The sequence below is a fragment of the Camelus bactrianus genome, chromosome 1 (assembly GCF_048773025.1).
Source record: "Camelus bactrianus isolate YW-2024 breed Bactrian camel chromosome 1, ASM4877302v1, whole genome shotgun sequence".
Taxonomy (NCBI): domain Eukaryota; kingdom Metazoa; phylum Chordata; class Mammalia; order Artiodactyla; family Camelidae; genus Camelus; species Camelus bactrianus.
Window position 1 is genome coordinate 97,130,369 of NC_133539.1, and position 25,299 is coordinate 97,155,667.

The 25,299-nt window shown below is 32.7% G+C and overlaps 1 protein-coding gene across 3 annotated transcripts in view; it reads right to left on the bottom strand.

Moving 5' to 3' along the window:
* Nucleotides 1-208: 208 nt before the first annotated feature.
* Nucleotides 209-25,299, bottom strand: part of TSC22D2 (TSC22 domain family member 2) — a 47,759-nt gene continuing 22,668 nt past the window's right edge. For 2 of the 3 annotated variants that reach the window (XM_045506931.2, XM_010970417.3), the window contains 2 exons: nt 2,864-2,915; nt 209-1,938 (listed from right to left, as the gene is read on the bottom strand). In XM_045506931.2, the coding sequence (XP_045362887.2) occupies nt 1,678-1,938; nt 2,864-2,915 (313 nt within the window). In that variant the 3' untranslated portion in view covers nt 209-1,677. Of the gene's footprint in view, nt 1,939-2,863; nt 2,916-21,603; nt 21,763-25,299 lie in introns of those variants that run through there. The other variant, XR_012509007.1, reaches the window with a different exon arrangement.

The window sequence follows — 25,299 nt, forward strand, 5'->3', positions numbered from 1 at the left end:
GATTTCCTACTCAAATGTCATTGACATAATATGAATATTAAGTACAAATATTGCTCACCATTCTTGCATTCTTTAAATTATTTTACTTTGAAAATTTAAGAACCATCATTAAGTCATTAATAACATAAGTTTTCATTTAAGGAATATTTTGAACTGCGAAAATACAAATCTAATCAAATTAAATTTTGAACACATATAGAGCCAAATATTTCAACAAAACTGCAGTTTAATTTCAGAAAATGTGTTAAAATATATATTTATACATCAACTTCTGACATACACTTAATGTGTTAGTATACACAAAATGATGCTTTCTCTTGAAATTGTATTTATGAAATGTACATTTTAATTTAAATACTCAGTATACACTGCACTTAATCTGCATGTTGCATTTATTAAATACATTAAAATCTGCAATGTAACAAAACGTTTTCTGCATACGAAATTCAAAACACCATTTTAAATGAACAAAAGATGGCTCACTTCATTTTTTTTTTTTTTTTTTACAACTAGTGTATAGCACACTAGCTCAGCTCCACCATACTACCTGTTCGTTCTTTTTTATTTGACATTGTTCACAGACTAGTACATATTACAATAAGAGTGCTGGATAAAAACATGAGGTACGAAAGTGGTTCAAAGATTATAGATCATGCAGATCATGCTAAGACAGCAAAGAAAATTGTGACTGAGAAAACACTAAGTAAAAATACATAAAGAATGTGCATTATAAAAAAAAAAAAACCCAAAAAAAAAAAACAACTCCATTACACAGCTTTGCTTCTTTGGTTACAAAGTAGGTTGAACAATTTCACAGCTTTTTATTCCCACCCGAAAAAGAGTCATACGAAATGTCGAAAAGCAGAGGAATCGTGGCAATTTCTCTATTAGAAAGTAGAAACAAATGAACAAAGTTTTCTTCATCAAAATAGCCCAATTATTTATTATATCACAATAACTGGTGACTACCTGTACAGTTGCACTATGTTCTTCATACTTACACTATACAAAATTTACATTCAAGCTGGGTCTTTACTACTGAAAATAAATACCAAAGGTAAATTGCCATTAGTGTTAGAAATATGCCAGGATTCTTTTGTTCAATTATTGCCTAAACGTTTTATCTATTAAATGCAATCCTGTCTTTCAATTCCTTTACTGATACTTATAATTATTCAAAAAAATTAAAAAAGTTCTGTGACATTGTTCATGTACATTATGAAAATAGCAGCCCTGTAATAAATAAAACACAAATAAATGAAAACTTATGTAGGCAAATGTTACTGATATTGAAAGAAAAGTGGCTCTTTAGATGAACTGTTACTTATAATGTGATAGAAAGGCTCAGGGTAAATCCATGGGAAACAGGAAACATGGGAGAGCCACCAAAGCTCTTAAAAGACCCCACTCATGCGCACCAGGTAAAATGCAAACTTTGCTAGCTTTAACACATCCCATCTGTTATTCTCCTTGTGTACTGAGGACATAACCTGAACATTGACAGCGCTGCATGACATCTCAGAGAGAGGAGAAGCTCTTGTAGAATGATTGTCTAATACTGAAAAGGCCAAACACACAACCGAAGCATGGCTACTTGCTTTCGTATCAAGTGGAAAGAACATGAGTGGCACACAAGGATAGGTTGCTTTCAGTTTTTCTTAATGAGGCAAGAGAGCTTTACGCTGAGGAGACATTCGGCTGCTGCGGAGGCTGTGCCGGCTGCGGAGGCTGTGCTGTCGCTGCCTGCTGCTGAGAAGTGCTACCGGGACTGGCCTGCTGGGCTGGGAGCTGGGATAACTGATCGTTGTTTGAAAGAGATTTTAACAGTGCGTTTTCTCGTTCAAGTAAAGAGTTTCTTTCAACTAATTCTTTTATTTGTTCCTTTAGAACTTCCACTTCTTCTCTTACTGCATACATCAAATGGCTTTTCACCAGATCCTGTGAAAAACAAAATTAGGAATGTCAAAAAGAGTGAGAGGGAAAGGAGTTGCTGTTTGGTTCTAGCTCACCTAGTGCCTCAAACACGAGGCGGCTTTGTATTCGCTTTCTGCTCTTGCTTTTAACGTTTCTATTGTATCTTGACTGACCCTAAGGAAGATGGGGTATAAAAAGTTAAGTTCCCAACTAGGGCAGCAAGCCCAGGAATCTCTTTTCAAAGTTTCAAGTGATTTCAAAAAATATATGCTCCTTAAATTGTCAATTACTATAAGCTTAGAATTAAAAAAAAGTTTAATTAAGATAATATGCTTAGATGTCAGATTAAGAAAACAAAGGATATTAAACTAATTATAGTACTGATTTAAGAGATAAAATTAAAAAAAAATAGTTTGAGACTAATGGTCCTTATTTATAGCCTAACTATAGTTTCAATAACCTGAACCAAAATTTTTATATATAAACAGAACATCTTAAAGAAAAAAAAATTTGTAGTAATAGCAGAAATCAGTGAGTTAATTAACAGAAACAGACTATTTATTAAAGCTGAGTAAAACAGTCTCCTTAAATGACCAAAGGATGAAAAAGATTTCCAGCTAAAGTTTTTATTTCAGTACTCTTTTGTCTCTGAACTATTTCTGATGCTAAAATATTTTGGGTATCATAATGCATACTGAATATGTATATCTATCAAAATGGGCCCTTATCAATGGTAATGCATGAAATAAAAGACGTTCAAACAGGGGAAGTATTTACTCCACCGGTATTTCTAGACTAAAAATTCTCAATGTTCTAGCATCTTCAACTAAATCTCATATTCAAAAATACACTTTTGGTCATCTTGATTTAAAGAAATTAGGTATTTGTTTTTCAGAAGTGATAAAAACCAACAATCAATGAAATGCAAGGGCTATATATTTTTACTTACCATTGCTTGTTCTATTTTGTTGTCAATGGCTACACCACCTCCCCCAGATGCACTGGAAAAAATTAGAATATTTCATTAAATTATTCTAAAAAATGTAAGCTCTCTTCCAACTCTTAAAATAATTAAAAACATTTGTGTTTTATGTAAAACCGAAAATGGTAATTTAAAATAGATTAGTCTATTCTCACAATTTCATACTCAGAGCTCTCATTTTGAAAATGAAGATCTCAGTAAATAGATGACTTCTAAAAATCCTTTGTAGTTCCAACACTTCTAATCTGCCTATGACATACACATGCTACTTTAAAATGTAACTCCCAATTCTAGTCAGGAGTTCTCAATTCAGTGAACTTAAGATACATTTTGAATGAGCAGTACCCTTTCTACATCTCTTTCTCAATCTTCTTCATTTACCAACTATATATTCTAATTGCCTTCTATGTATTAATTCTAGTGGTTACTTATTGCATTAAAAAATCAGATGATGATTTTTTCCTACAGATTTTATATTTTAATACCTAAATTTTAAATTTTAAAAACTGGCTTGTAAAAATGATTCGAAGGCTTTTGGGCAAACAGAACTTGCAGGGTTGGTTAACAAGGAACTCAACATTTTGGCAGACCTACATGCTTTGACTGTAGTTTTACTACGTGGCAAAAATCACCTACTAAGGCATGTGGTTTAGATCAATTTTTTCTGGAAATATTTGGAAATAGTCTAGCTGATAAGTACATCCCAAGTTCAAATATCACCTTAGCATGTGTATGATAATGACACAGAAGGTTGAATAATTGTCTTCTTTGGCAGTTTATATTCCCCCATATATCTAGAAAGGATCCATATCCTTTCCTTGGTGTTTTTGTAAATTTCAATTAGGTTTTCTTGTAAAGATAAATCTGATACTTTAATCTATTTTATCAAATACAAGAAGAGGTCTCTAAATCATTTTTATACAAAACTTTACTAGATACTTTTCATTTAGTATTTAGTGCTAAATTTACATGCTAATATATCTGAAGATTAGTTTACTTTAGATGATGTGGAGCCTCAATGTTACATCAGACTGAGGCTCAGAAATATCTTGTCTGATGTAGTAATGCCTTTTGATAATGTAATCCAAGTAGATCATTATATCCTGGTTCTGCTCTTCACTACCATCAAATCAAGTATTTAACTTCCTTGAATCTCAGTTCCCTCATCTGTAAAACGAAGGCTAGTGTCAATGCCTCCATAGACTTTTCACTTTTAAATTCTCGAAACTCTGAATCAATGCATGAAAAACACTAAGCTTGTTTATCTGAGCATTAACCATATTAATTATAGCATACTACTTCATTTCTTGCTGCTGTTTCTAAGATGAAAAGGAGTTTCTGTATACCTAATAACCGGAAAGGATATATGAATCATTAATACTTATATATGTTAGGCTTCAAATGCTTGTAGAGAGCTGCACAAAGCAAGGTTACATTAACTATAAACTGCAGAACAGCTAATATAAACTTCAGTGTAAAGTTCAGTTCAGACACCATGTAGATAAATTCACCAAATATTGGCCATAATTTGGCAAAAAAGAGTGACAGGTATTTAGATTAGAATTTGCCTGAGAATCCTAGATTATACCTTATTATTTCTATATCAAGAAAAAAACTGAATTAGTTTTAGTCATTTCTCATTTAGTCATGACTTAAATATATTCAATTCTTTTAACATCAGTTTTAAATAGAATACCTTAAATGCTAACTTTAACACCAGTTCTACATATTAACAAGCAACCAAAACACCCAAGTAAACCCCAAACCCTTCAAAAAGGATTTATTATTTATTTATTTTGATAATTAAAATAAAACCTAGTCAGTTTCTAAACCACTCCCTCAGCTAAGGAAAAATAGTTACCATTCTATTCTTTGCTGATATAATAACCTCTAGTCCTGACTCAGACCTTTTACTGCTACAGAGGAACAGGTTTGCAAAGTATAAACAGATCAAGCTGAAGACATGTGTCTCTTAATAGGTATCACTATTCTAACTTTGTTAAACATTGTACTTGAACAGAATCAAATCAGTCACAGATATGATTATTATCATTATTGTCCCTTTGGCCACTTTGAAGACTGTTACCCAAGAATGCTATAACTTACTGCAGTAGTTCTCAAACTTCAGCATGCACTAGAGTCATCTAGAGGTCTTGTTAAAACAGACCGCTGAGCTCCACTGCAGCAGGTCTGCAGAGGGGTCCAAGAATTTGCATTTCTAACAAGTTTCCAGTTGATGCTGATTCTGCTGCCCAAAGACCATACTTTTGAGAACTGCTAGCTTATAGACATGAAAGAGACTAAGAATAAAAAAATCTAATTCTATTAAAAACATTTCTTAGCCCGGTATACAAAATACTCCATGACCTTGACCTCTGCCTCCTATGGTCTCCACTCCTCTCACACTCCATCTGGTCTATTGTGTGTGGTCTTACATAACGTAACTATTTGCGGTCTGTGGAACGTTATATCCCCTCAGGTTTCCATGCCTTTGCAGAAACTGCTCCCTCAGCTGGAAGTGCTCACAGTTCCAATTTACCTGGTTATCTTTTACTTATTCCTGAAGATGCTTGGTGCCATCTCTTCTGAGATGCCTTCTGATTTCCTAAGGTAGAACCAATTATTCCATCTCTCCTGTGGTTCACTAATCATCACAAACTTTTACAGTGCATAACCAGGAAAGCAGAATAACAAATCCTGGCTCCTCCTTATATTCACTGTGTGAATTCTAGGAAATTATTTAACCTTCCTGGACTTTAGTTTTTTTCACCTAAAAGAAGGATTATATACCATAATTCATAAAACTTCTGAGAAGATTAAGTGAGTTTAAATAATATTACCAGGGATAACTCTATTAGACTGAGATCCTTGAGGGAGGTGCCTTATCTTCTTTGCCTCTGTCAACAAATAAACAGTGCTTGGCACATATGAGCTCAAATGTATACCAAAAGAGTCAATATGATAGTAATTAGATTAGAAGCAATTACTGGTTCATACTAGGAAAACATTAAATTTTTTTGAGTTTGAATAAATCAGTAGTTCTCAAAGTGTGGTTTCCTGGACCAGGAGCATCAGCATCATTTGGGAACTTGTTAAAAATGGAAATATTTGGGCCCACCCAGACCCAGACTTACTGAATTAGATACTCTTGAGGTGGGACCCAGGAAATCTGTTTTAATAAGTCCTCTAGGTGATGAGAAAGAAACTGAAGTTTGAGAACCACTGCTTTAAATAGCCTGATTTTTAATAAAAATACCAATATGGTAGTCTTAAATATAAACAAATAAAAGGGTATTCTATTTCAAGATCCCAGAACATGGTTTTAAGAATATTGCTTCCATGAGGGTAACAAGTTGTTTTCCATTGTGTTCAAAGTCAACACAGTGGTTTGGGCTTTATGCTCTCTTTTAAAATGAGAATCATCAGCCACAGCAGAATGAGTAATTTTCCTTCATTTACTTCCTTGACTTAATGGTATAGTATTATGCCTTGTTTTCTTTTTTATTACTGCATCTACCACACTGTAACCTGACGATTAACCAGTTTCCAAACTTAAGTTCCCTAAGAGAAGGCTTCCTAATAAGACTTTGTAACTATTCTGGTAAACTATAAAGTGCTATATAAAGGTAAGGGATACTTCCTTTTTTTTTTTTAAAGGAACTTTTTATTTACTATGGGTCACTCTTTTAGAATAAAATCATAACTGGATTAAAATTTACTAGATGAATTAAAAATTGTGGATATGGAGGGAATGGACAGAGGTACAGAACTGTGGGGAAAAAAAGACTATGACTTCATACGTGATGAATTTTCACTTACTGGAATTGCAGCCCCCAAAGAACCAGATGAGGTTGAATTTAGTGTTTAAATAAAGTAAATTATAATCACACTCACAAGAAAAGTAAAACTTAAAGCATCAATAGTACAGCAAGATAGTATGGATTTTCATGCTATTCATTTTCTAATTCGTCCCAATTGGTTCCCCACCACAGCTTTTCTTCCCAGGCCTGCGTATCACAATAGCTCACTTGAAACCTAAGACAAGAGGCCAGATAGGAACCTCTGGCTTCATAAGTTTCCTACATTTTTATCCTTCTTAATAGGCTAACTGTATCATCCATGGTCTCAGCTCAGTGACTTTGTGCAAATCATCCTGTCTTTCCTCCCTAAAAATTAAAATCAGTGAAGTCTAAGTTAGGCTAACTTGATCTCACATTTGAGAAAAACTCCTTATGAGAAATCAACATTTTTCTTTTTCTTTTTTTTTTTATTAATGTGGACAGAGACATCATGGCCACTGTTTGGGATAAAAATAGTGCACATTCTTCTCTATTACATTTTGACTACTTTGTCTTTCTCCTGCTCTCCTTTGATACAAATGCTAATTAACAAAGCAACAATGTAGAGGAAAAGAACACGAACAACTGCCCACTTTATGGTAGGCACACATTACTTTAGTGAGTCCTTACTATAAGCCTGAGCAACATCCTCATTTTACAGTTGAGGAAACTGAAGCCAAGTAATTTACTCAAAGACAGAACACTGGGACAGGATGAAAACCTAACCTAATTAATGTCAAAACACATGCTTTTTCTATCACAACAGTAAGACTGTGAAAGGAAGAGAGTAATTATCTACAATGACCTAAAAGAAATACAGAGTTGTGTAGATTATGAAGAGTGCTTCAAGCACCAAATGCTAGCTGTGAAACTAAGCATGGATCTGAAGATTAAATTATTTTCATAATATGCCATTTATCTTATCTAGCACATTCCTAGAGGTTCAGCTCTGAAAACAAGCGAGGTAACTTCTTAGAAAAGGTAATTGCTCAGTGATCTTCAGACAGCCAGTATAGCTTACATATTTGCTAAGGACTAAAATGTTCTTTTGTTTAGAAAGCTGAAGATACAGTAAGATTATAGGGATCTACATGCAGAATATTATACAAAAAAAAATTTACTTTATTATACAAAAAAATTTACCTTGCTTTTACTCAAAGACCCTTCTAACTTTCTCTGTTGAGTCACAATCATAATTAAAAATCCACAACATGAATTCCCAAATTACAAAATAAAATGTTTTGTGATAAGAGCTTCATTGATCAAATTGGCAAATGCCATATACTTATGTTCAAGCCCCTTTACCCAAACCAGGTAAAACCAATTCTTCATAAACTGACAAGTAGAAGCTATAATCTTTCTTGGAGGCCAGTCCTCAGGAATCATGTACTGTTTCCAGTATATCATATACAACTTTCATCCCCCTGCCCCCCTGCAATAGGCTCTATAATAACATCAACAGTATTAAAAACGCTTTAATTCTAACTTGGGTAATATTTTGCCTCTTCTCTAAGACATGTATATTTTATTTTTTAGAAAGAAACTGTTAAGTTGCTGATTGCAAGAAAAAAAAATCTAATGACTCTAGAGCTCAGTAAGCCTATCAAGGTTAAAAGAAAAAAAAATCCATCACTCTTCTATAAGAGGAATTTAAAGATATTTAGTCTAATTTATGAGCAAATGACAATTCTCCTTCCAAAAAAGAGCCTAAATAGATAAAATTCATGTAGATAATCTCTGGTCAAATGCAAACCTCTGTGGTTAAGAAAGAAACTATTAGACATATAATAAATTAAGCTAAGAACTCAAAATTTTATGTATTCTAATTATTAACCATAAGTTCTACCAACGTAAAAACAATCTGTTTAATTTCACGACTTAAAAAACTCACAAAAATGCCCCGTGTAGATTTTTTATTAGTAGTAACACAAAATAAGTGATTTTTGTGGATGATAAAAGCTAAGCAAACAGGTAAAATGGCTACTCACAAAACTAAGTTTTATTATTTTCTCAAGTAATCAGTCTTAAAATGGTGTGAAAAAAGCTTTTACCAAGGAACTACTAAAAATTCAGCTAAATATTTTTATAAAGAGTGATACTTGTTTTTAGCAGCTACAAAAACCTCACTCACCAAATAAAGCACATTTTACATTTATCTAATTAATTTCAGGTCAAAATCCTGATCAGAAAAGGATATTTAAAAAGAGGAAAAAAAGGTACATGCTGTGGATTGTACCAATGTCAATTTGTTTTACTACAGTCATGAAAGATGTTACCCTTGGGGGAGAACTAGGTGAAGGGGTACATGACACCTCCCTGTACTTTTTTTTTTTTTTTTTGCAATTTCTTATTAATCTACACTTATTTCAAAATAAAAGGTAAAAAAGATACACATACATGGTAAAGAATAAATTTAGAGACTATACACATAAAAGTATACAATCAATACAAAGAAAGTCCCTCTCCTACCTTAGACCCCCTTTATCCAGAGTCAACCATATCACTTCTACTAATGGCCTTAAAAGAGCCCATTTAGGAAGAATTTCTTTAATACTTTGGAGTGGGAGAGGTCTTTCTAACTATGCTTCAAAATATAAAAAAATAAAAAGCTGCTTCAATAACTTCCCTAAAATATAAAGCACTTCGAGAAATCTGTAAGACGAGAAGCCCAGTAGAAAAATGGATAGACTTCACATGGACAGCTCACAAGACATGAAAAAATATTCAGCATCTCATTCATTATAAAAATACAGATTAAAACTATAATGTGATACTATTTCCCTAAACGAACTGGCAAACATATTAAAATTTAATATACTGTTCAGTGAAGCTGTGGGAAAATAGGCCTTCTCATATAGTGCTGGTACAAGTGGTATACTGGTATAACTCTTAAAGAGAGCAATTTGGTTATACCTAATAAATTTTACACACACACACACTTACTCACTCACTCACTCACTCTTTAAGTCAGCAATCATACAACTGGGAATTTATCCTACAGATATTTTTACATACATAAGAAATAATGTATTTATAAGGCTTCTCAATATAACACTGTTTATAATATCAAGGCTTCTGATTATCAATGGGGAAGTGGTTAAATAAATGATGGTATAGCCATCCATCAATTTACACTGGCGATCTATTAAAAAAAAACCTACAAAGATGCTTTTCTGTGTACTGAGATGGAAATGATATATCTTGCAGATCTTGAAAAGTAAAGGTACAGATGTGTGTATATTATCATTTGTGTGAAGAGGGAGATAATATATATCGTATTTCTTATATATGCATAAAGAGACTGGAAGGACACACATACACATACACACACTAAGGAAGTGGTTATCTGTTTGGGAAGGTAGGTAGATAAGGGACAGGGATAGAAGACTACTTTCAGTGCACTCTGAAGAATGCTGAAAAACACATTCCAAGATGAAAATGACTCTTAAAAGAGTTATTACCCTGTACAGTGTGAACTCAAGACATTAAAAAATAGTAGACAGGAAACAAGAAAGGGAGAAAAGAAGGAAAAGAACCAACAATTCCACCTGCTTCTGGAACTGTTTCTTTCTGAAAGATTAGGTACTATGTTTGATATAGTAATAATATAAATGATGTTTGTAATTTGTAAACTTTATTTCTTTGGTGTAGGGTAAATTAAAATCACTTAATATTTATACATCCCAGTATAGTTACTTCTGTTCAAAGTGATTCTGGTAAGTAAATAGTAAAAGTCTGTGATAAACATCTAAGGTAAGACAGGCTACATAAACTTATATAATGTTACATTAAAATGAATTACAAAAAAGGTATAGGTAAGACTAGTATTAACGTTATCTCCTTTTTCCAGATCTCTTTACACTTCAAAGCTATGATATTTGGGGGGAATTATTTTAGTATTTGGTAGTAAAATTCTGATGAACAGTTACTTGAAGGAAACAATTTAAAAACTAGCCAAACTAAAATTTTTTTTTTCTATTAAAACACTCAAGATAGAAGATGTAAAAATGTAGTCTAGAAAAACTGGAGACTGATACAAAAGTGAAATATGCATAGCAATTTTACCATGACAGTCCAAACATTTCAAATAAACTAAGAAAGTTTAATTAATATTCTATTATTTCACATTAAATACTTCAATGTTATAAGGACATGGAATCACATCTGCTTAAGATAAATGAGCTTATGCACTAGCTAGTTATTTCTTATTAGACTAACATTAGGCAAAGTTTGACACAATGAAGTTATTTCCTTCCTCTGAGTCAGAATGAAAAAAGAAAGGGTGTGAGAAAGGGGTAGGAGGAGGGTGTCATTTCCCCCAGTGTTGGAAAGCTTACACTTAGAGCAGACTCTATTGAAAGAGATTTCATTTTACTGTTTACACAGTAGCAATAGATAATTTGATAATAACAATTAATTACTGGGAAATGAAGAATAAATAACCAAGGGGCTTAAGCCAAATTAAAAGTCTGACACTGTAGTCCTGACTACTTTAATTTACTTCCTGGAGACTGGGAAAACAGTATATGACTGACGACTACCTAGACTGAGATGAACACTGGTACCTGAGAGTGAAAAGGGGGAGAGGGATTAGAAAGGATTTTAAATTTTGCCAACTGATGCCCAGCTCAGAATACCTGACAAAAACCTAAATAATGTAGTAATACTGAAAAGGAGCAAAGCAAATGCAGTTCCATGTATTCATTCAGACTGTTGGGATATAAGCTGATACATTTTTCTACTTTATCAGAATTCAGTGATTAAAGTACTGTAGACTTTAATCTAGAAAAAGGTTGATGTTTTTCAAGACTGATTTTTAAGGGCTATTTCTCCTAGAAAGTAGAAAATTTTAATAGAAAGGAAAAAGTCAATAAAAATTCTTAATATGAATGAAGACATTAAAATATATGAGTTCAAATTACTTCAGCTGTGTTAGGAAAAGGGTAAAGATTAAGAAAAAGCCTTTCAGACAAAGAACTATGCTTTAACAGTCATTTTGTAGTTAATTTCAATTCTCCTTTTTTAAAAGGTTAACAATATAGCATTCATTCCCTTTACCTATGAGGAAATAATAGCACTCTCATCACCTAAGGAAATTTTCATGATTTAAGTATATGAAAATGAGCAAAACTGGAGAAAGAACATGATAGAAAAGAATGTCAAGGGAAATAAAAACAAAAACGTAAGATTTGCATTTCATTTCAGAGACAAAACAAGCACTTAATAAATTTTCACCCAGCTCTGGGCCCATTATAAAAACAACCTTTTTATACAGCTAAATTCACCTAACATTTCCAAAAGTAACTTAGAATTCTTTAGCAATTACATAAGAATGGGCCAAGTGGGGTGGGGTGGGGGACGAGAAACTAGCTTACTAATATATTCTAATGCTAATCTTTACATTATCCTCCCCCTCTACCCCCATCCCCATTCCACTGGCCTGCTCAACTTTTGCAATGGATAGCCTAAACTCCTTAAGATCCTCCATGGTTTACTTTCACTCTCTTTGCTCATAGTTTCTCACTCTCTGTGGAAATTCTACCATTCTTTTATAGCTTTCAGCTCAAATATTTTCTCTTCTGTAAAGGCATCTCTAACCTTTCCAGAAGCAGTGTAGTAGGTCATAGCTCATACTATACTTATGGTACTAACCAACACAGGCTGGGTTTTTAAAGTTGCATCTATCTCCTACCAGACAAAACGCTACGTGCTGTACAAAATCTACTACAAGGCTGGCAGCCATTTACTAAAGAGTGCTGTAGAAGCCTGGACTCACAAACTGTATACTTGGATTTGAGTCCTAAATATATCACTTGCTACAATGACTCTGAGGCCCTTTTTTTTTTTTTTTTTTTTTGGTTAACATGAGGTAGCTGTATTGGATCACCTCCAAAGCCATTTCCTACACTTAATGGCAAAATGGACTTTTCCCAAGCATTCCTTGGTATTTAATGAATATGGGTAATGCTATTATTTTAAGCAAACTTAAAATAAATAATTGGGGGAAACATTCCTTAATCTCATTACTCCTTTTCAGTCTGAAACTAAACTTTTCATGTTCTTACTGCCTAATATTAATATCTAATTCATACATCTAGGTAAATCAAATTCCTTTGGAGGTAACAGGTCATAAATCCTGAACAAACTTTATCTCTTATTTCCTAATAGCCAAATCTCTGTAACATCTATCTTTCTAGATGACACTTATATTAAAAAATGAGAAATTCCAATCTGTCTCCTCTATACATGCCCAACACTCAACAGATACTGGGTGGAAAGGCACAAAGTTAGACAGTGTCCATCAGTGGGATGATCACTTGATGTAGAATTAGCAAGTACACACCGCAGTTTGGCCTCACCTCAGATTTGCTGTGTCTAGGGGCAAGTTACTCAGATTGTTTTCCTTTTTCTTTCATCATTTAGTTTCAGAGACTTTAATGAAACTTAGTGTAAACACTCAAAGGCGCTGTTTTGCGTGTGTGTGTGTGTGTGTGTGTGTGTGTGTGTAGGCAGGGGGGTTAGAAGGAAAGATAGTACTATTCAATAAAGGTCTTAAAAAAGTTACCTAAGATAAGCAAAGGGGAAGAAGGGATAGCTGGACACTGCAAAATGCTTGGTCACAGGCATTAAGCAAGGGAAAATGAAAGTTTTTTTTTATAATTGAAGCACAGAGAATCTGTGAGAGATCAGAGGGATGATAAATGAAAAGGGCTCACCTATAATAAAGAAAATGCCACGGATGACTGGAGTTTTTAGCATGGTGCAACTAGGGAGTAGGGAGGTAATTAATCTCTCAGGAAGAAGGTTAAATTTTTTGAGGGGTGGAAAGTGAGTGGCAGAGAAACTTGGAAGAAATTTTAAGTTACATTTGGGGTTGTTGAATTTTGAGACATCTGGGATATAGATCCCAGTGGAGAAATAAAAAAAGAAGGTTGCTGGAAATAGGTATCTAGAACTCCAAAGTAATCTCTAGCGAGTAGTCTGGGTTTGAAAGTTGTCAGAATGTGTTGGCTAGCTCAAATTGTGAGACATGAGCTTGGTTAAACAGTAAAGACAAATGGGGCCAAAACACTGGAGAAGACCAACAAGTGAATAGTTATAGAGGATGGGATGGGAAGAAACTACACTTCTTGGGAAAGCTAATTCTTTCATTGAATGGCCTCACATTTGCCTCTTCTTTCTCAAGTATTCCACAAACTATCTTTTTTTCAACTAACAGTTATTCTTGAGCAAATTCTCTCCATCCCATTTCCACAATGAGGCCTAACCAGATTTAGTCAAGATGAGGCTATTCCCTTGAATACCAAAATGTCATAATATACTAGTGAAGGGCACATAACATAATTTTTGCCCACCTTACAGCTAATCTTTTCATTTATGTTCATTTCTTGAAGGTGCAGAGATGTTATTTAAAATAGCTTTACAGAAAAAGCATAATTTTACAGACAATATATTTGACAAAGTAAAATTATATCAGGTTAGCAATTAGGGTTATCTGCCTAAAATCCAGCTTTTATTCCTAGGTTAATAATTAATCTTTCTTTGCTACCTTATGTCCCTTTTTAATCTGTCCCCAAAGTCCAGGGATAGTAATAAATGAAAATGAAGGTTATCAAGGAACTGTTTCAAAATAGGATAAATCCAGAAGAATAAAAAAAATATCACGAGGTTCTTAAAAAGACAGTTGCTTCATTATCATTTAGACTAAAAGGACAGCACCAAGCATGGTCATTACCCCTTTATAAAATGAAAATAATATTGTATCAGGGAAAAAATCTGGTTGTAATAAATCAATGAATGCTTTGCATTTGGGATGTTTTAAAAGTTTAGATTGGTTTGGGTTTGAGCAAATAGTTAATATAAGGAAAGTACTGTGAAGATACGCCCTGAAGAGTTCAAGCTGTCTAGGCTGTCACTTTGCTACACTTGTCTTAACTCTCTTTTGCTCTCTACTTCATTCCGGGGGTAAGACAGTTTACCTCTTATCAGCTGCCTATGCAAAAGGCTGAACTCTCAAAGAATAATAAAGTGGTTTAAGAACATAGGCTTTAGAAGTAGACGAGCTGGTTTTAAAATCCCAAATCCACTACTTACTGAAGGGGTGATCCTACCAAGTTAACACACTGAAACCAGTTTCCTCATCTGTAAAATGGGGTCATGGTTGTATCTACCTTAAAGGATTGCTGTGAAGATTGTATGAGATATTTTACAACAGAAGAAACTTAAAAGAACTTTTTAAATACAGTTAGTATTAAGAAATAGCTTTTGTATTTATGTTTCACCCAAAGAATAAAATAATCCTAGTTATGCCTGATTCCCTTATACTTGATTTACTTTATTTCTTTATACTCAATTAATCAAATGTTAAAGATTTAATGTAGCCACAAAATATATGCTAACAAAAATTGTTTGATTTGAGATGTACACTTACACCAATATTTATTAAGCATACATAGCATTCCTGTGGATTGAACACTGGTTAAGTTTTTATTGATATACTATAGGATCTCAGTATTTCACTGTTTGGAATGAAAATAATCCTAACTTACTGTGGGAAATTTTTCCAAAGGCCACTGAGATAGAACTGAATTAAATTCAACATAAAAGTTTCCAAAAAACTGTTTAAAATGTCTCATGCCTTTCTTTAGTATCATGTGGCATTTCAACATTAAGTATTACTAAAAACAACTCAAAAAGAGTGGGATAAAGTGTTTTGGTTCTAAACCACATTTACTCTACGTGAGAATCACTGCTTTAGAATGACCTAATTCAAAAAGGGATTTTGGTATAGGACAATAAAGAAAAGTATAAAGTAGTAGTACTATAAAATCTGAAGGGTTATAAAGGTTTTGCACTCAAGCAGAACTGTACTCAAATATGCACATTATCAGTGACAAGTTTTTAACAGCTAACAACTCTTTGTCATTTCAATCTTGAAATCCACGTCCTTGAATTATTCTAGGCAATGACGATTCTATGTTATTATGGTTAATGACAGAATTTTACAATAGTTTGTAAGTCAATTTGTGTAAAATTTTTATGATTTCTAGACTTACATCATGACTTGAAGTTTGTTAAATCAATTTAGATTCTAGAGACAAGAATGAATGAAATGCAACGCTTCACCAACATAATCTTTTCTCTTCCTTTCTTGCTGACAGGCCTCACCCCCCTGACTCCTCCATAAATAATTTTATTTTTTTGTCTTCACTGAATGTTTTTCTCCCTTGAATTAAATATTAAAGGCAGGAACTGTGTCCATCTCAAGAGTCTACTTATTACAACACTCTGCATATAACTGATATTGAACATTTAATTGAAGAAAAAGATGGAATAAAACATATGATATTTAATATATTATCTAATTATATTTTGTAAGTTCAACAGGAACTTATGTCAAGTTGGGCTTACTGCACCAGGAAAAACAATTAAGAAATTAACTAGTTATTTAAACTATTAGAAACTAATTAGAAGGGTGTCACTGGAACACAGGGGAAGTGGGAAGACCTCCTTAGAGTTTTCTTTTGCTCCCTGACAAAGAGAGCTTAAATAAAAAGCCAATAATCTTTCTGTGATGTTCCTTGCATCTGGTTGTTACTCACTGAGGAGGAAGAAAGTTTAACAGTCTATATATATTATAGGCAACTGAAGTAAGTAGAGAAACTGTTTAAGTCTGAGGAACAGAAAAGTCAGAGCTCTATAGATTTTCAGGTTGCTTCTGACAAAATTATGCCAGTGAAACTTAGCAGTCCTATGTATGGATCATGGTGACTGACAAAGTCATAGCAGACTTTGTGAAAAATAAAGTGGGCTTTAAAAACTCAATCTTTTGGATAAAAATCGTGAAAAAGTCTTTTTTACCTTAGAATCACAGATTTAGAGGAAAATCATTTTATCAATCTAGTGAAGGCTTAATTGTATAATCATACCTCATAAATATCCATCTGTGAGTTCTCTCAATTCCCCAGCATTATTCTCTATAGATGCTTTGAACTGAATCTAAAGAGAAGTAAAAGAAAAGCTATTCTAAAGGTGGAAAGAGGAGGCAAAAGTCTTGCTGGTTTGGTCAGGTCAGAGAAAGAAGACATTTCAAACTGTCATGCTTTAGGAATGTGTCAGGAACAAGTGAGAGTTCTAAGTGAACTAGATTCAGGAGTCTGAAGAGATTCGGATGTGCTTTACTCCTTTTACACTGGTGATCAAAGCACATATAAAGGAGTCCCATGAAACCCTTACATCACCACTAAAATCAATAATTACAAAGAGAGGAAAACATTCCTGTGATCTCTAAGATGTTCAGCCATGTCTCCTTATCCAGTTTGAAAAAGAACTTTAGAACTACGTTTGTACTAAAATCAGTGACTTATGGCCATGAACTGGAATCCACATTCTTGAATACAGCAGCTATGAAAACTAACAGAATTAACTAGAGAATGTTCTCAGTTCAATGTTTCCACAGCTTACGTTTTTACATGAACCTAATCTCTTTACTAAATCTTTAAGTGATGGCAAAGTATTTTTCTGCTTCACATTTTAGATTCTCTGCTGTATAGGATTCATAAAAGGTTTAAACATGAAACGGAAAAAGAAAGACGGGATGCTAAGATAAACATCACTGGAGGTGTTCTAAGGCTACATGACAACTTGGAAGGTATGCTGTAGACATACATGACTCAAGTATGAGATAAGCGGCTGAAATAAATGACCACTAGATTCCTTTCCAACTTAGAGTTATAATTCTAGACTCAGAAGATAAACTCAGAGGTGGTATCAAATAAAAGGGCTTTGGTTCTGGAGTCATAACCAGGTTTGAAATCCAACTCCATGACTTTTACGATATGACTTCACAAAAGTTACTCAGCTTCTCCAAAGGATAAAAAATAGGACCAGATACTAGGATTCAGTGAGATAAAGCATTAGTGTCTGGCACATCGTTAACACTTAAATATGTTAACTATATAATTGGTATTAGTAAGGTATAGCGGTCAAAATCTAAATGTCATGAAGTACACAAGGAACACTGACTTAGGTAATCTATTTTTTTACATCTGACTCTTGCCTTTAACTGTATACACAATAATTTTTAACATTCTTTCCAGATACCAAATTTTGTGAAGCTACATTCCAGAGCAATTTTAATGTACTGGAACATTTATCAAATGTTGATTATGGGGATACACTATCAAATAAACATAATCCCAGAATTTACAGTTTACTACAGGAGTTACAAGTTAGACGTGTGATAAATGCTAAGACAGGGCAAGATTATAGAGGGTGTTTCAGAAGCACATAATCAAGATCTAGGGTCAGGAAAAAAATTGTTTAGTAGAGGAAGTGTCACACTTGAGTGGAGAAGAAAAGGATACACACACAAAAATGTTCTAAGTAAAAAGAACATAGGTACCTTCAGTCCTGTTAGAAAACTCAAATAATGAAGGCCAGTCAGAAGGCTGTTAACATTTCCAATTAAGAAAGGATTGTGCCCTGAACAGGAATGAGACAGGTGAACAGGCTGAAGAAATACTCAGGAGGTAGACATGGCAGTTATTTTGTTATTAACTTGTCATGAGAGATCAGATTAAACTGGCTACAAAAGATCAGGGAAGTTTGAATATAAGGACATATGCCTAAGTAATGAGTTTGAGTGCCAAGAGCATATACATGGTTTCCTCCAGCATGTAGATGATATCCAAAGCCATCCAGATGCTCTTAAACATGATGAAGAATGTGAGAAGTCAGTCTGGACACTATCCTGCAGACACCAAGAATACTTAAAAGAATAAATAGAAAGGAAAAGTCTGCCAAGGGGACTGAAAAGAAACAACCAAAGAGATAGGAAGAAAAACTGGAAAGGATGGTATCACAGATGTCAAAATATGAGTCAAAAATTCAAAACCCCTGAAATATCAGTATTAGCTTTGTACAAATGGACAAATATTTGGAACAGTAAAAACTACTTAAAAGCTACTTAACCATGATTGCAACTATTAAAATCCATTCATATGTACTCAAAGTCTGGAGGAGAATATGCAAACACTGACAGCAATTATGTTAAAAACTTGGATTAGCTGTAATTGTTCTTATTTCCCAAACTTTCATAGTTTTAATTTTGAAAAGGTAAATATATTACTACTAAAAAAGCTGGGGTACAAATACATTATCTGAAAGAAGACTTTTAGGATAGGATTCTCATATTCTGATGACCCATCATGTTATTTGTGTATTTTCAATCAAGTTTATACTTGACTGCAGACTATTTCAATTTAACTGAAGAATACACAATTATTATAGTTTTACTTGCTTTTGGTTTAAACAGTACTATTGTTGTGGATTTAACTTTAAGTCATATTTAGACACAGGAACTTTATTATAAACACTTAAAGATAGGGAAAGGGCATAAGGTTTAGATCTCATCTGAGAATAAAATTAAATCAACAAAAAGGACTTGTACAAAGTGCTCAATAAAAAAAAATCATCCACTTTTTCCAAAAAATATATTTTGCTTCATAAATGTTTTACAAGTAGACATAAAGGGTGAATTGATTAATTAATTAATAGAATTATTCACAACTAAGAGCAAATGTGGTATAGCTTAGTAGGGGGTTTTACATGTGATGCACCTCCCTATCCCATGAAACACTGGCAACTCAAAGTAGCTTTTTAAATCCTTCCAGTGTTTGCTATTTATAAATAAATATTAAAGGGTGAGTTCCTTAATGGTTTACACTTAGTACAATGCTATTCTAGTAAGTACTACAACTTTTCTAATACATGTACAGTTGCTTATGATTAATTATAAGTATTAAATTTGAATGAAGGTTATTTTATAATGCAATAAATAATTTTAGATAGTAAGCAACTTACCAAATTTATTTTTTGGCAAGTGCTTTAAAAGATGGTTTTATAATGAGGTTGACCCATTGCTACTTAAGTTCACAGGAAATCATATTCATGTATTCACATCTTTATACAATATGAAATTCTCCCTTATCTTATCCTTCAAGTTTTCCAGGATTACTCTGTATACCTGCACTCCAATTGAGAGAGCCCAATTTCCACTTAGAAAGCTGGATTTGAATCCTAGCTCCACCACTTACCAGCTATGTGACCTGAGAAAAGTACTTAATCTAAGCTTTCAATTTCTTTCTCTGTAAACTGAGGCTATTGATAGTGTCTACATAATTTGACTGCTGTGAAAATTAAATGAGATAACATGTCATAGTAACCTGACACAGAATAACCACTAAGTAGCAAAGAAACAACTACTCTGTGGAGAAAAAGAATCAACACTTGAGCACAGAGACTGACAGGATGCAATTTCTAAACTAAAAGCGGTTAGGATCTGTTCTATCCGTCTAATAGTCACTTAAAGTAAGCCAGCCTTGGATAAGTATCAGTAAGAGTTATAGATCAGCGTACTCATTAAGAATTTCTTTCATAAGTCACATATCTGGGTGTCTAACAGGGACTGTCCCTTAGACACAATCATTCATTCACAATGTTACTCAACTGTTTTTGAAAACCTGGCAAATGCTCTGAACCTTTCACTGAAAACTGAACAAAGTTCTATCCAAAATTTCACAGGCTTCATGATCTTCATGATCTTCATGATCCTCTGAGGCCCACCCACTGACTACTACATATGGATATCCTATACTAAAGAAATTAGAAGTTATTTTCCTAATTACCAAAGTTATATAGATTTATTGTAGAAAATAAATATAAATGGAAAATATATATAGAATAAGGGACAACTGTTATTAGTTTGTTGTATTTTCTTCCAAACTACCATTGATTGCTATTACTGGTTTAAGAAACTTTAAGTTTATATATATGATACAATTACACGAAGTCTTGGAATACTATTACCAGAAACAATTTGGAGTATTAATTTAAAAGACAGAATGGAGGTGTGTAAGAGAGAGAATAACATATCTCTGGTTAAGAATAAAGTCAGAAATAGATATTGTAGCCTATTTAGATGATAATTTAAAATATTTTTTGATAGATCTGCAGGATATGTATACCATAATTTAATAAAAATATTAATTCTACAACTGTAAGACTTTAGACATATAACTTAACCTAGATTTTTTTTATCATATGCAAAATATGATGATCATCAGAGTGCAGAGTAAATATTCTAATCTAAACTGCATTATTCTAAGAGTCCCTCTACAAAATACAACTGTGTAAAACAAAGCAAAATAAGATGGTACACAAAACAAGCTTAAAATTTTTTGTTTTCTAAGCAGAATACAATTCTGAAAGGAAATGTTTTAATTTTCAGGGCATATAAAACTGTATATAGACTTCTAATATATCATTTTCATTTGATATTGTCATCTTAATTGTTCTCAATGTAAGAATTGAGAAAATTTCGTTGGCTTTTATTTTTAGAGACAGCAGGAAAATGTCTTTTATTAAGAAAAATAAAATCCCACAAGTAATAAAATTAATTTAAACTATATTTTATGGAGAAAATGGATGTAAATTCTTAAAAAATGAAAAATTATTATTTCTCAAATATCTCTTGGGATATTAACTAGAAAGTATATGGGGCTCTTTACTATATTGTAAGCATCTACAGCAGATGCAATAGCAATATTTAAATAATCTTATTATAATATAGGCTGTCACTTTATTTTTAAAACTGATTATTTATTAAACACCATTGCAAAGATAGGGCCTTCAGCCTCATGAGACTTTAAAAGAATTACATACTCCAAGTATTTAAAATTCCAAGTTTTAACTTATATTTAATACTATACTCTTAAGTTATACAATGTGTTCATTTTGTTCATAAATATTCATCTCAATGCAATAACATCAGGTATAATACATAAAATCTAATCCATCAATTCTTACCAATTTATGACCTGATGAGACACTCTTGTGGACAACATTCAGTCCTTAGAAGCTAGAATAACCCTCCAACCATGTGAGGGCATCACAACTTTTAAACTTTCGGCTTTCGATCATTATTATGTCACATTCCTCCTCCGATGCTGAATTCTAAAAAAAATTCTAGCAAAGAGTTTAAGTAAATAAGTGTTTTAATCAAATAGCCTTTAAAAATCTTTTATAGCAAAGTTTTATGTTTTACCGTGATTACACAACTGATATTTTGTACTAAAATATTTTTTTAATGTAAGATAATTTCATATTTGATCTAGATACTTCAAACTTTAAATATCAACATGGACTTTCAGGCCATCATGAATATTTGTTAGTAAAGAGTCATAGAAATGGAACCAATTAAAGGTTTAAGATCATGATCCAGAAATTATGATTTAACACCATAACTTGGTATAGATAGCTTTGCAGTCCTGTAGAATGGCACTTGAGTTCTATTGTTTGGTCCACATCCATATGTGAATTTCTAGACTTATATAGCACAGGTGGCTGGATCAGTAATAATTTATATTGATTATTTAAATGCTTAAGAAAGCATTCAAATTTTATACCTAAATCCTAGTCTGTCTCTATTACCCACAATTTTAAAATTAGACAACATGATGGAAAGAATGAAATTTTATTATGTTTTATATAATAGATGTAACAATGTATCCTATTCAGAAGTAACCCTACTGCTCATCTGTGTGTAGGCACAGCAGAAAACAGGGGATAGGAAGATTTAATAATGGTAAAAATTACTTCATTAAGAATATAATCTTAGATTTATTAAATTTATATAAAAAAGTTTTCAATTAGACACCTATTTTAATTGCTGAAAGGTTAACATTTTCTATTTGGTAAGAATGCTCATTTATATTTTTAGTTGCCAGTAATCCGAAGAAAAGGCAACTCACATATTTATGGGCATATTTTTGCCTATATTAACTCCGTAAATAAAATGGCATAATAGGGCAAGGGGGAGGGGGTAAAGAGGCCCTTACTGAGGAAGATCAGTATGTGCAAAACTATAGAAAACTCAAAGACAGCACTGTAAGGAAACTCTGCAGCAATCTCCAGAGATATTTGACCCAAACATAGGGGGTTAGAGTTACACTGGTACAGATTTTAACTTTTAATGGAAATTTTCTATTAAATACACATGGTCATTTAAAAGTCTTCCATATAGTCTGAAACATTACTAGAATTTTTCCAATTTACAAATATAATCTTTCCAAATGTAATCTCACAACACATTTGACTTCAATAAAAATCACACAACTTTACTATCCTTTGTCAAAGCACAGCCTTATATTGTACATAGTACCTGGTGAAGGCAAAAATCCATATCTATGAAGATAAATAATAGTTTAAAGTTGTGGTCATTTCATCAACACATTACCAAAATGTTTTTAGGAAGTTTTTATGCAACTCTAGTCTCCTATCAACCAGAATACTACCATAATTTTTTTAAAAAAGTTACTTTAATGATTCACTCATTTGAGGGCCAAGTCCCATGATAAGATACAATACCCAGACATATTTAGCAAAGTAAATGCTTCCTGAAGTATATTCATCCGTAATGTTGGTAATCTGCTTATCTGTAAGGTTTTGATGAACTGGTCATTTATAGGGCATACTACCTGTCCTTTGTTAAAGGGCCTGCCAACAACAAGTACTGTTATGATAAATGCTTGGAAAAAAACCTTTGGAAGACAGAATTAAAGCAGCCATATAAGAGCAAATTTAGTTATTTCACTGTGAAGCCTATAGGAAAAAAAAAATTAAGGATCTGTGCACCATACAAATGTATGGGGAATTTAGGATTTATGCGCTGTATACGTTAAAAAAAAAAACAAAAACCTTTTCCCCAGCATGCATTTTCAAAGTTACTTGCTACCAAGTAGAAGGGTCACATTTGAAGACTTTCAATCTTTAAATTCCAACATGCAGGAAATGCTTATTAAAAATCTAAAATAAAACTGAGTAACTGAAGTGCTTGTGGATAAAGATTAATTATATATCCTTTAAATTTAACTTAAAATTAGAATTCTCCTAAAAATGAATATTGATTTAGAAAGCTGTTCTAATGTATCAATCACAACCTTGAATGTCTGGCAAGATTGCTATCAAACACAAATCCTGAACATTTCCTACAGTTATCATTCCATTCTTCAACTTTTAAGAAGGAAAAAATCCCATTTAACAGAGAATATAGTATTAGAAGTTCTTATAGTCCAGCAAGAACTAGGCTTAAGTTTACCATTATTAAGCCAATTTTACGGTAAACTTATATTAATAGAACAAAATAGCCAGCACCAGGGCAAAAAGGTAGACGACTTGCAATTTCCAAGTTTTAAAACTGGTATGTGAAATCAAACCCACCTATAAGAGTTCCTAAAGGAATTTGCTATTTGAATGAATGGTACAAAACTTCACTTTCAAGTGTAAACCACATTTCTTTAAAAAGTTCACTACAGTATTTTGAAAAATTCTAGACGCTATATAAATCAATGCTTTAATTCTCTAAAGGTTAGAAATGTTTATCTTTTTAATGGAGAAAGGGGGAAAATGGAGCACTCCTATATACCTCTAATAAAATTACATACAGTCTTTCCATACAAATGAGAAAAATGAGGCTAGAAATAGCAAAGAGAATCTTACAGGAAAAAAAATGAGATGAGACGTACTAACAGAAAAAGAACACTGGAAAGACAATGTTCCAAGAAATTCACATATAAAAAGACATACACAATTACAGGAAATCTTGTATCTGTGGCTGAGCCAAGACATAATTTAACACAATGATCAGTTATGTTAAAAACTAAATTAAAAAAAAAGGCATTCTGCATGTTATTCATTGTATCAAATGTACCTATTGGTGGAAGATATTTAAAATACATAGCTTAAAGAATTTCATTAATATATCTTTGAAGAAAAGCCCTAACAAGATAGGTTATAGGTATTTTAATAGATTGTTTATTCACAAATGACTTATACTCCTCATTCTTTCAAAAGGAGAAGAAATGGCTTATTGAAGATACCAAAAAGAAAAAAAAAAAGAAAAGAAAAAAAAAGAAAGAAATTGAAACTGGGAGTGGGAGAAGATAAAAATGGAAAAACAAAGTAAGTAGAAGCCAGTGTGTAGTACTCGAATATATGCAATAAGGTCTTGCAGGCTTTGTTGATAGAAAGCTACATACTTAATTTGAGCTTTTGTTAATAACAGCTAACATAAGGGAAATATAACTGTCCTTAAAATTCAAGACACTGTCACATATTATGCTTAGTAGTTAGTATCTAATTTTTGGAAACAAAGTATGTCATGAACATCCCAGCATACATTTAGCAACATTTTCTGGACTAAGTTAGCAATAACTAAGATAGAAACAGCTGCTGTAAATAAAGACAGAAATTTTCTGAAGATCAGTGGTTAATATAGTCATTGTGAATAGGAGTAGGATTAGTCAGATACCACAATTTTTCCCTTCTTGTTCTCTTTTTAATAGTATGTAGGTCTAAAGAGTGAATACCTTTTTTATCTTGATATTGATAGTGGTAACTAGGTAGATATGCAGAAAGATATGTTTCTGGCTTCCAGGCAAAAGTTACACCACCACTATTTCTGGGCCAAATATCACAATTAAAAACTGAAAAAAAAATAAAATA